General features: G+C 50.4%; 1 protein-coding gene across 1 annotated transcript; it reads right to left on the bottom strand.

Annotated features, from left to right (window-relative positions):
* Positions 1-6,876: 6,876 nt before the first annotated feature.
* LOC118981919 (olfactory receptor 11A1-like) lies at positions 6,877-7,827 on the bottom strand. Its single transcript, XM_037038793.1, has one exon. The coding sequence runs from the start codon at positions 7,825-7,827 to the stop codon at positions 6,877-6,879; it is 951 nt and encodes a 316-aa protein (XP_036894688.1).
* Between the last annotated feature and the right edge of the window lie 4,836 nt (positions 7,828-12,663).

Raw genomic sequence — 12,663 nt, 5'->3', positions numbered from 1 at the left:
GTCTATTAAGCTGCCCTGCCTCCTGCCCACCCTTCCTCTGGCCGCCTTCCAGAAGATCTCTGGTCTCCACACTGATTGGGCCACCATCCCCAGCCTTCTGTGGCTTGGAAGTTGGACTGTCCCTATGCCGGGGTATTGTTGGAGGTAAACCCTCAGGCCCAATTCCAAGGATCCTGGTAGAAACGATTGGGTTAATAGAGGAGACCCCAGATTTAGAGCCCAAAGATCTGGGTTGCAGCCCCAGCCTTATCTCTGTTAGCCATACGGTTCCAAGCAGGTCGCCCCCTCAAAGCTTCCACGTCTTAGTAGTAATGTAAAAGATAACAAAAAGGAAGCCGCTTTGAAATGGAGCCAGAGCTGCCATCCCAGAGGAACTGCCTAGCACATCTTATTCCTCAAACCTTTGGAATGTTAAAACTGGGCGATACAATCTTTGGACTGGGCCTAAAGCAATATTGCATTCCAGACAACTGTCTGCTGCGACAGCCAGAAAAACAACATGACCAGCCACTGAAATTGAAAAAACGTTCCTTAGAAATTGCATCACGGTGTCGGCTTATCTGCAGCTATGGAAATTCCTTCCTCCTTTCATGTGAAAGCTCCCCTTGCCTTTCTCATAAATGCCTCCTGCCTTCACCTCCTAATGAGAACAGTCTGGATTTCTGCCTGAATCAGTGCTTCACAGATAGCTGTTCTTTCGGATCTCAAATAAACACTTGCTGCCTCTCACTTTGGCCTTTTATTTTTAGGTTAACAGTCACATCTAATTATAATCCTACTAAACAGTTACTGTTATAGCCCCCTTTACAGGTGACAAAACAGAGGCTCACAGAAGTTAGCTGATTTGTCGAAGATTATACAACTAAGAAGCGACAGAGCCAGAATGCAAATTCAAGGTCACAGAGAATGCTGTTCCTGAAACACTACAGTGAGTCGATTTGGAAAAATACGTTGCCAGTTTTCACTCTGCTGTATCAACTGGAATTTTTTTAGACTGAGTCAAGGGACTAGGTAGCGACCACAACCCTCGTGTATCTATAGCCAGCCGTGAACTTGGAATCAATTGCTGAGCCACAATGGTTTCATCTGACCAGTGAAGAGATGGGCACTGTCCCTGCTCTGTGTCTTTTCCTTCATCCTGAGGCATTCAGATTCTGGAATGACCTCTGACCACAGCTGGCCCGTGGGGAAAGCCGAGTTATCAAAGAGGCAATGGTTCTTTTCTGCAGACCCTGTCAGTCCTTGATGTTCCCTAAATATGCAGACCTCCTCAAACTTATTTGACCATAGAACAATGTGTGTGCATGTGAGTGCACATGTCGCTTTCCCACAGAACCATTTTTTACTGTAACTACACCTCAGCAAATGCTTAGAGACTCTCCTTTGCTCCTCCTACGTCGCACTGGTGGCCCTGGCTGTGGAGGACATGAGGAAGGCTTCCTGCTTGGCTCCTGCTTTCTGCCACCTCCTTCACCCCCATGCCTCTGATTACCATAGCTCTGTGCACAAGATCCACAAATCCCTGCGCGCACATAGCTCTGTGCACAAGATCCACAGATCCCTGCGCGCACCCCTGCGCCCAGTTGAGCCCTACACGGGCACCCGAAGCCCCGTGTGCCAATGAGCTCAGCGAGCTCAGCCTCCTCCCACTGGAGCCGGCTTTCCCTGCCCTGCCCTGCCCCACCCCCGCTGAAGGGAAAGCCCTAACTCACCTCCCAGGGACCCATGTCCGAAACCTGGCACTCTCCAAGGCTACTCACTCGCGCACACCGCCGCATACTAGTCTTTAAAACTGATTAAGGAAGACGAGTTAGGTGACACAAGCAAACCTTATCCAGCCCTTCGTGAAGTAAACAGTCCCCGCATAGAGGCTGCCATGTGGGGTCTCTTTCAGAAGGGCGCTAATCTCACTCTGGAGGGCTCCACCCTCACGACCCACTCATCGCCCCAAGACCAGCACATTGGGGATTGCGTGTCAATGTGCAAATTTGGGGAACACACACATGGTCTACAGCACAAACCCATAAAAAAGCTGAATTATAGAATCTTTGAGCTAGAAATGTGCTGGAAATAATGGCAGGTAGGCAACCAGAAGGCAACCACAGAGATACTTCAAGGAAGTCGTGACGTGTCTTTGTGTCTTGGTCTCTTCATCTGTGCTCTGAGGCTAATTTCCACTTCATAGCAAAATAGGGACCAAATGAGAAACTATGAAAGGCTTTCTAAGGCTTAAAGTATAAAATGAATTTTGGTTATTATCCTCGGTGTGTCCCCAGATATCACCAAGCTAGTCTTCCAGATTTTTCAGATTTGGAGTCTGAGACCTCACGCCTTTAAGAGACTTGCCTCAGGCCTGTCGGTTGGACAGGACACAACCCTTGGCTCACTCAGCAGTCAGGGAGATGGTCAGACGCCGGGGGAGACACACGGAGCAGTCCTTTTGTGCTGAAGGCTCTAGATTTCTGCATGCAAAGTGACTCTTACTAAAGTCCCTTTCTCGTTGAGCTCAGGTATGTGTGGATCTGTGAGAAACCACTAGGATCAATGACGCCGTCTCCCTGACTAGATGGGCTTTTTCATTCATCCTCTTGCCTGAGCTCAGAAAGGGCAGGGTGACCAGTCTCTCCGCACACACGGCTGCTCTCTGTGATGACATAAGTGCCTGTGGTCTCCTCTCCTCCGCCCCACCATGCAGCCTTGTCTGCACACCTCTATCCTCTCCTGTCCATCAGCAGAAGACTGCATGGCCCTGGGACACAATCAGGAACTCGTAGGTCCTTGTGCAGCCTTCCCCTTGCTTCTCTGCAGAAGGGATCTGACCAAGTCTGGATGGCAAGGGGCTCCTTTCCTTGGCCACCCGTTTCTGAGCCTCAAAGAAAAAATATGTCACAGGTGGCCATGCTAACTGGGGGTATCCAGGGCCTAACTAGGACAGGATCCTTCCTAAGCCCAGGGAAGCCACTGGCTAGTGTGACTTTGACACTCAGCTTGTAGAAGTCAGTGACGGACATTCAGGGGCTTGCAAAATGCAGTGCGGGTAAGAGCGACATCCACGATCACCCGCAGAAGGTGGTCATGCCAGAAGGTACGGCCTTCCCCAAATATTCCCCTCCTTCTTTCTCCTCTTAGGGCGCGTCAACTGTCCCTGACATTAGAGGACACGGATTTATCCAGATGTGACCTCTGTGTGTTTGTATATTTTTCCAGGAAGGAAAATAAGGGAGGCTATAATGAAAGGTCAGCTTAAAATAAATGCATGTCTATTTGGGCCTACAGGGCAGCAAAAGTCTTTATTCAAATAAAACTTTAAATAGAACGGCGATAAAGGCGGTAGGTGAAAGCAGAACTGGTGGGCCCCCGAGGCTGCTGCCTTCTTCCCCCTTTGCCGGCTTCTCAGACTTCTCTGCCCAACTCTAAGAATAGGCAAAGCACGGGTCCCAGCGGCCGAGCCCTGGGTCCTTTGTCACTGTGGGGGTTTATCTCCAGTCGTGGGACCAGGGCCGTGGCTTCTCCAGTCCTGCAGCCTCACTCACTTGGAAAGAGACGCCTCAAGCTCTGTGTCTTGTGGTCACGTCTCAGTGGAAGCAAGGAGGTGGCTCTGCACCCAACGGCTCTTATTCCCGCCTGGGAGGCGGAAGTGGAGGCTTCCTGCCGGCGGGACGTGGGGCAGTGTTTGTTCGGTGGCAGTGCTGCTGGCCACCAGCATCCTGACACTCTGCCACCCGGCTGGAGTCAGCGAGCTTGTGGGAGGTGCCGTGGGGCTCTTGGGGCTGGCAGGGGGTGTCGGCAGCTCTGGCATGAGCTACGGTACACACAGCACACTCCCCGCCGGGCCCCGTGTGACAGAACAGTGGTCCTACAGGTAACCCTGGCATATACAGGGGAGCTCCTGGTGTCCCTGGGCAAGGAGGAAAGCCACCGAGTGGGCAGATGGTGTGGCACAGGGAGGCAGGCCTGGACTCAGGAACGGAAGTGCTGGATTCTAGTCTTTGTTTTGTAATTAACTCGGGAAAGTCCACTCAGTACCCCAGGGGAGCACTTCCCTATCCGTGAAAGCAGAGAGACCAGCTAACTCAGACATTCTCTCTGGGCCTTAAAACTTCTGACTATTTATTACTTGATGATTTAAAAAGAGAACTCTGACGACATGGGCCAGGCTGCACTGTCCCCTGTTCTCACTTAGGGGTAGCAAGATGGGTGGGCCGGCCTTCCCTGCCCCCAGATGAGAAAGGCGAAGCTCAGAGAGCTAGGGTAACTTGCCCAAGGCATGCTGCCGGAAGGCCACCGCGCCTGCATCTTAAACGTGCCCGTGGCGCCGGAGCCTGCTGTGTATCCAGCTATCCGACCTCCCCCAGAGCTACTCAGACAGGGACACTCACCACAGAGGAGGCATCAGTGGATAACTGAGAGCTCTTACTCTCTTCGGTGCACCCTAAGATGACCTCCCCATATTTTTCTAGTTTACAAGAGGGGCAAGAACAGGGTAATTGTTTCTTCCTAAGGCAAAGCCTGAGAGTGTTGGCAGGCTCCCGAGGTTTTGAGTAACCCCCGTGAGTGGTGAGCATAATCTCTTTGCTTACCTCAGAGAAGAGAAGAAAGCCCCAACAGAAATGTTTAGGCAAGAGACCCTCCTATCCTTGGCCCTGGGGCGGGGGGGTGGGGGTGGGGGGTGGGTAGGGATCTGCAGGAGCCAGGCGAGGAGGCAGGCCGTGTCTCCCTCTGTAGTGCTGACCTCAGCTCCTCTTGGCTGAAGTCAACTCAGCTCTTCCAAGATGCCAGAGAGCAAGCACGTGTCCACCACGCCCTCAGAGCTAACTATGGAGAGCACGTGTCAGCAAGGCGGGGCCCGGGGCCCGGCAAGATCCTGGCAGAGAGCCTGGCAAAGGCGCTGGCACTCCGTAAAAGTGAAGCCCCAGCTGACGCCGTCACAGCTGGGGGACAGAGCAGTGCAGACACTGGTGTGGGCCTCGCCTTGTTTCCCCAGATCTTCCTTTCCCGCCTCCAAGTCTCCAAGTGCAAAGGATTAGAAAATGCCAAATCAGCCCTGGCCGGTGTGGCTCAGGCGACGGAGCGCCGGCCTGAGAACCGAAAGGCCGCTGGTTATTTTCCCAGTCAGGGCACAGGCCTGGGTTGCGGGCCAGGTCCCCAGTTGGGGGCGCACAAGAGGCAACTACACACTGACGTTTCTTTCCCTCTTTCTCCTTCCCATCTCCTCTGTCTAAAATAAATAAATAAATAAATAAATAAATAAAATCTTTTTTAAAAAAAGAAAATGCAAAATCTAGTCCTGAGAAAGGAACCGAAGCTCTAGGTCCTTGAGGTATAATTAGCATCTTATTATTACTATCATTCTGTTGAAGTTAGTTTATTTTTTTTTAGAGTACTGTCAGGCTCTCAGCAAAATGGAATGGAAAGTACAGAGATTTTCCGTGTGCCCACTGCCCCCACGCTTGCACAGCCTCCCCCGCTCTCGACATCCTGCACCAGCGTGGCATGCTGGTCACAGCCCATGAAGCCACACAGGTACGTCACCACCCAAAGTCCAGAGCTTACCTTAGGCTTTGTTCTTGGGGTCGCACGTCCCAAGGGTTTCAACAAATGTGCAATGACGTGTATCCACCGTTACAGCATCATACACTGTAGTTTCACTGCCCTAAGAGTCCTCTGTGCTCTACCTGTTCATCCTCCCCTGAACCCTGACCTCTGGCAACCTCTGACCTTTTCACTGCCTTCATAGTCTTGCCTTTACCAGGATGTCATATAATTGGGATCACATGATATAAAGCCTTTTCAGGTTGGCTTCTTTCACTTAATAATATACATTTAAACTTCCTCTATAACTTTTCATGGCTTATAGCTCATTTCTTTTCAGTGCTGAATAGTATTTCTTTGTCTGGATGAACCAGTTTATGTTTCCCTTCTTTTACTGGAAGGTCACCATGCATAAAGCTGTTATAAGCAATTTTTGCACAGATATACGCATATGTTTTTAGCTTATTTGGATAAAAACCAGAGGGTGCGGTTGCTGAGTCATGCAGTCAAAGTATGTTTGGCTTTGTAAGAAATTTACAAACTGTCTTCCAAAGTGGCTGCATTGGTTCTCGTTCCCGTCAGCAAAGAATGGGAGTCCCCATCCCTCCACCTATTTGCTGTTGTCCGGGTTCTGGATTTCGGTCGTTCTAATAAGTGCGTAGTGGTTGTCTTACTACTTTAAATTTTGAATCACACGTGTCATTTGCATGTGTAGTTTTACATTAGTCATTTGACTTATGTTTGTCTTCCCCCTCTAGACTGTGAGTCCAGTGAGAGCAAAGTCTGCCTCCATTTTTGCTTATTTTACCACTTTGATGTGGTACGGTGCCCTGGACATGGGAGACCTCCGGTGACTATTGGAATGAGTGACTAGCCAGCCTCATCAGCTCTTCTGGACGTGAGCTTTGTTTAGCACGAGGGCCCAGGTCTACTGAATGTGGCAGGGCAGAACCTGACCGACTTAGACCATTTCTGGGCCGTCAGTTCACCCGAAGCTGCCAGAACTCAACAGTGTCCTCAGCTGTGCTCCAGGGCATTTGTCGTCTGGCTTTGGTAGCTCTTGGTTTAGGTAGTTGCCTTTTTAAAAAAATCCTCAACCGAGGATATAGTCACTGATTTTAGAGAGAGAGAGGAAGGGAGAGATGGAGAGAGAGAAAGAATGAAACATCGATGTGAGAGAGAAAAACATCGGTCTGTTGCCTCCTATAAACACCCCCACTGGGGACTGAACCCACAATCTATGTGCTCTGACTGGGTATCGAACCTGCAACCTTTTGGTGTATGGGACAATGCTCCAAACAACTGAGCCACCTGTCCAGGCAAATAGGGCTCTTCCTTTTTGCTCTATCTGAGAAAACCTGGCCTCTTCCTTAAGCAGTTCTTCAGGGCTTCGTGAATGTCTCTGTTTCTCAGGCTGTAGATGATGGGATTGAACATGGGCGTCAGGATGGTGTAGAGCAGAGAGGATCCTTTGCGCAAGAGTTGGGGTGAATTGGCTGAGGGCACAAGGTATGTGGCGATCAGTGTCCCGTAAAACACCGTGACCGAGGTGAGGTGGGAGGAGCAGGTGGAGAAGGCCTTCTGCCGGCCTGTGCCAGATGGAATTCTTAGGACAGCAGCAAGAATGCAGGAGTAGGAAGCTGCGATGAGGAGAAATGGGACCAGAGTCACTGCAGAAGAGGTGGCATAGGCAATGGTCTCGGTCAGTGAGGTGTCCGTGCAGGAGAGACGAACGAGAGGAGTAAAGTCACAAAAGAAGTGATCGATTTCATTGGGTCCGCAGAAGGGTAGTCGAGACAGCAGGACCATGGTGATGGCTGTCAGGAGGAAGCAGCAGAACCAAGAGCTGGCAGCCAGCCGAACGCAGAGGGGGCCGGTCATGAGGACAGGATAGTGGAGAGGCTGACAGATAGCCAGGTAGCGGTCGTAGGACATCACAGCAAGCAAGAGACACTCTGTGGCAGCCAGGGACCCGAAGAAATAGAATTGTGCCAGGCACCCAGCCACAGAGATGGCGTTCTGTTCAGCTATGATAATCAGCAACATCTTGGGGACAATGTCGGTGGTATACCAGATCTCCAGAAAGGACAAGTTCACCAGGAAGAAGTACATGGGGGTGTGGAGGTGGTGGTTGAACAAAACTAGCAGAATGATGAGGATGTTTCCAGAAATGATTAAGACGAAGAAAACTAAGAACATCATAAAGAGGAAAATATTTAGCTGCCGGATGGAAGAAAATCCTCTGAGCACAAACTCCACCACGGCTGTTTGATTGCCCCAGGGCGGGGCCACCATTTCTTGGCTTCCTTTCTGAGGAACATAACACCCAGCAATAAAGCAGGCGAAGTTCAGGCAACTCTAGCTTACACCCAGAGCGTGGCCTGACAGTCGGCAATATTCACACCCCACTCAGGTGTTTGGAAGCTCCTTTTCCCTGGGTGCAGAAGTGACATCTTTTTTTTCAAGGTCTGAGATGGGAAACAAAAGAATTTGGACTCAGAACTTGTGACCACTTCAAATTCCTCACCCTCTTCTCCCATCAGGTTTTGTCTTCACCGGGAACGAGGTCAGCCAGAAGTGGGCTGAAACAGGAAGAGGAAGATGAAGAGGAGAAAGGAGGGAGAAAAAAGGAAGACTGAGAAGCGCCAGCTCCACCCCTTCCCGAACGTACTGTGGTAGCCCGGAAGTCATGGAAGAAGGGGAAGGAAATCTAGCAGGAAGGTGGGCCTAGTCCAGAGGGTTTGTGAACTGTTAGAAGGACCCCCCTCCACTTCAGGCACTGTTTACATTTAGGGAAACGGTCCCTGTCATATTTATTAGGTATTCCTCTTCGTTCAGCTTCTTAGTGACTTGAGAGGTAAGTTTACTACTTCTGTTTTCGATTCCACCATCTCAGCAAGAGAAAATCGCGTGAGTATGAGATTTGAGTTTCTCCGACTCTTCAAGGGTGGCCCACGCTGGTGTCGCCCAAGGGCAGGAGGGCTTTCTCTCACAATTGTAAATAGGTAAAATCAGACTGTTTAAAAAGATTTTATCCAGAACACTAGTAAATGGGAAAAGGAGATTCAGAACCAGGTGGCCTAAGGCATTGCATACAACTGACCAATTAAGCATAAGGGTTCTTTTCAGAGAGATAAGGAAGGCCAAGTCCCCTCTTCAGCTCCATCTTGGTTCAAGCCATTTACACCTCCACTGAGCTCAGGGCAGATGGAGAAACTTCCCCCTAAAACGCTGCTATTGAGTCAGAGGCTCTGACTCTGCTGCTCTGGCCCCCTTTGTACTGGATCTGCGCCTCCTTACCCACGGAGGGACCGGATGGATGCAGGTAAGTGGGTGGGGATGGGACAACCCACCTGAAGGCGAAGAAGGCACCATGGGCTGTGACGATGAGGCAGTTACCAGGAGCAGCCTATAACCCCCGCAAAGCCAGGGGCTCTGCTTCGTGAGCCAGACTCTGAACAAGGTGTTGAACTTCTCTGAGACAGAGTTGCTCGTCTATCTTAGGATACGGGGTGGGTGAAGAACTTCACATGTGACTGGTGAGTGCGACAAGCCCACAGACCCAAAAACTGGAAAACCACTGCTGTGCCTGCTGCCAACGTCACTTAAGTTTGCCGAGGACTGATCGCCCTCACTTTGAATGGGAGGCACTGGCAAATAATCCCAGGTTCTTTTGCCGCATCCTACTGTGTTTGTGCGTGTGACTGTGTGAGTAATTCAGCTCTTCCTGCTTCCCCTCATCATACTAACATAACAGCCTTTGGCAATACATTGATCCCCTTTCAAAATTGGTCCCGTGACCTGGGTACCACTGTGGGGAGTCCTAGTTTCACCTTTCCAAGTGGCCCACAGGACTAGCCTGGAATCTGTGCTGACCGACCGTCCAGGTGCCCAAGGACACCCAGACCCTGCGCTCACCGAGTGGGGAAGGCACAGGGAGAGGCCTCTTCATCCCCACAAAGCACAGCTGAGAATCTGAGCTCTCGGACAGAGAACTTCAGTCCCCATTCCTGGCTGCTTCTGCTTCTTTGCTGCTGCTGGGACAGGGGCAGAGGGGAGGACTCCCCCCCCCCCCCGATCCTTCCTGAGTTCTATGGCTGGCCCAATCATAAAACGCACAAGACCAGATTGACTACCGGGGGGAAAACAATGTAATACATGTGCATGGGATATCATAAACAGTGTGCTCTTCCAAAGTGATGAAGCAACCAGCCTTTCCTATTGTTTAGACAAAGAAACGAGAAATGTGTGAAGAAATCACAGGATAAAGACCCTTAGGTTCAGGCGCTCATTACTAGGAATCTCCACAAAGTCTGGGCTTATGCAGTGACTTAGTAAAGGAGTAACCAGGTTTGTGCCTGCGAGCTTTTAGGCTCTGGGTTGCTTTTTAAAATTTTTTATTATTTTATTACAGTTGTCCCAATTTTTCCCCCTTTACCCTTTTCCACCCAGCCCACCCCCCCACTCCTGCAGTCAGTCCCCACACCATTATCCGTGGCCATGGGTCATTCATACACGTTCTCTGACTAGTCCCTTCCCCTTCTTCAATCATTATCCCCCTTCCCCGCCCTTCTGGTCACTGTCAGTCTGTTTCATGTTTCCATTAGGTTCTCTAACTCTAGCCGTAGGGGGTCTGTCTCTTAAGGCCCCCACAGCGAGGAGGGCACCTGTCACAGGGAGATGGATTCCCCGGAGAACATTGACAGAGGGCCAGTGTGCCTTTCTTGTGCCGGCTGCTTATCAAGTAATTTTGATTCAAAATAATCAATATGCTGTTGTGGGTTATTTGGGGGCTGCCTGCCCAGCACCCCAACACTGCTTACGATGACTGCTTATGATGATTACTTGATCCCAGACACTAGTCTAGCTGCTGAAAAGGCGTAACTCACTTAAGCATCACCACAGTGCTCTGTCCTCACTTTCTGGGGGGAGTCGCACAGAGGTCCATTCACTCACCTGTGCTCATCAGCTGGGAAGTGGCAGAGGCAAGATTCAGGCTCACCCTGGACCCGTTGCTCCTTACCACGAACGCTGCTGCTCCGCCGTGAGTACTTCAGCTAGTTTACATTATCTCACGGTGGTGGGAAGAGGGCAGGAAGGCCCCACAGGGCAGCCTCTTGTCCAGGTTTTAACTTCAGGGCAAGGGAGGCTTGCTTCCCTGGTTGTTGAGAGAGCCACCCCAAAAGACTCCCCACCTCCGACAGCCTTCTCTACCCTCCTGCAGACTGGCTTTCCCATTGCTATTTCTGTGTCCTTTCTTTAGTATCTTAAAAAAACAAAAACAAAAACAAACCAGGTCAGCCTATTACCTTGAAGGAAGAGAAGAATCCTTTTTGAGACCGTGCACAGAGAGATGCTGCCTCGGTCCAGCAGGCCCTTGCATTTCCACCAAGGGCTGTGCAGAAATGTGGGACAGATAGATGTGGAAAGCAGGCGAAAGGCAGGAGGGAACAGACCAGACAGGCGGAGACACCCACCTGGGAGCACAGCCTGGATTCAAACCCCTGCTCACCCACAAAGACGTGGGAGCAAAGGCATTCATTTCACCACCTAAAGGGAAGCACTGCCCTGCGGCCTCTAAGTCCAAATAAGAGAGTCTTTCACCAGCAACAGGGAGGCCAAGAACCCTCCCCTGCCGGCCCTGGCATGCAGCCACTGCCCTTCCTCTGCCTCCTCAGTGGAAAGGAGGAATTGCAAAAAACCAACCAAGCAAGCACACAAAAAAACCAGTGTGGAAAAAGCTAGAAGTGTGTGCTTTGCTCACCCGCTCCTATATTAACATTGCTCATCTAGGCTGCAGGAGTCTAGAGCCATAAGCCCAGACAGGGCAGGTATCTGCCATTTGCGTGGGCACGGGCTGAGTACTCAGGCAGAGCTCTTTCCTCCACTCTTCGTCCCCTTTTTTCTTCCGCTCCCATCTTTCCTCCCAGGTACAGACAGACAGGCTCTTAGGAAGGTGTCTGCCCCCCTTCCCTGCACATGTCCAGCAGGAATAGCATCTAAATACAATTGAAGGAGACGGAAGCACTGGACTGGATCATTTTTAACATCCTTTTTAAACTTGATTTTTTTTCTAATTGAGAAACATTCCACTTCCCCAGAACACGAACATGGAGCAAGGATGCAAGGAAGCGAAGGGGTTTATCACAAAGCAAAGTGAAAACACAAATACTCAGTGAGTAAGCACAGGTTGTCTTGCTTGTGCTAAAAACAACAACAACAAAAACAAACCAAAAAAGCAAAGGAAGAACATGAAGAGACTTAGGTGCTATCTGAACGAATCCATTCTCTGGGCTGAATTAAATGCCCGGTGAATGAGCCAATCGATGTGGCCAACGTTCGGCTTATGGGCCAGGACTGTTGACTCTTGCCAGCTGCTGGCCGAATCAGGTGAACAGTTGATCAACCCAGTAGGCACGTCTCAATAGTTAGGCTTTGTCACGAAACTAATAGTTGATTGCGTGTGCTAGGAAACGGCCCCCCTGGCCTCACGTAGCAAAGGGCAGACTTGAAACAGGAAAAGCAGAACAGACAAGAACAAAGGAGCTTCACCTGTCTCAGTGCCTCACTGCGGGGCAGGCTCCTTCAGGGAGCCAGGCTGCAGACACTGTGGCATCTCTCCCCGATTCAGAGGATGGGCTAGCCCCTGCAATCCCGCTTTTGTCCACAGATGCACCGCCCTGCGGGCTCAACCCAAACTAAGTTAAGGCTGTCTTAACGCATGAACCTAGGAGGCCGGTTGTGTTTTGATCCCAAGGTTCAGCCTCCTTCCTCTTTGTAAACGTGTGCCCCTCTGTGGCCAGAGCCATAGCATCCCCTGAGGCTAGGAGTTAAGGGCCATTTCCCAAATGGCCCTGGTGGCGAATTGCTGTTTATCTTGCAAATGATTGAAACCAAGTTACCTTCAACCTTAGAGGAAACCTCTTTTTCCTCCATGCTATGTGTTAAGCTCTGCTTTCATTGTGACTCTGTATTTGTAGAACCTTTGGAAAGAATTTTAATTTAGTGATTGAAAATGCACAATTATTTTATGTGTCAGGGTGGATTGAGTAATACTTCGAAGGAAGTAGTCAATGTGTTCCTATCCACAGGAAGTGAAATCACCGTGCGTGTCCTCATGGTTGTAGGTTT

Source organism: Sturnira hondurensis, unplaced genomic scaffold (genome assembly GCF_014824575.4).
Source record: "Sturnira hondurensis isolate 20B ecotype Veracruz unplaced genomic scaffold, ASM1482457v3 Scaffold0024822, whole genome shotgun sequence".
Classification (NCBI taxonomy): Eukaryota; Metazoa; Chordata; class Mammalia; order Chiroptera; family Phyllostomidae; genus Sturnira; species Sturnira hondurensis.
The sequence above is the reverse complement of the archived record's forward strand: the minus strand, read 5'-3'. Positions and strand labels throughout refer to the sequence as shown.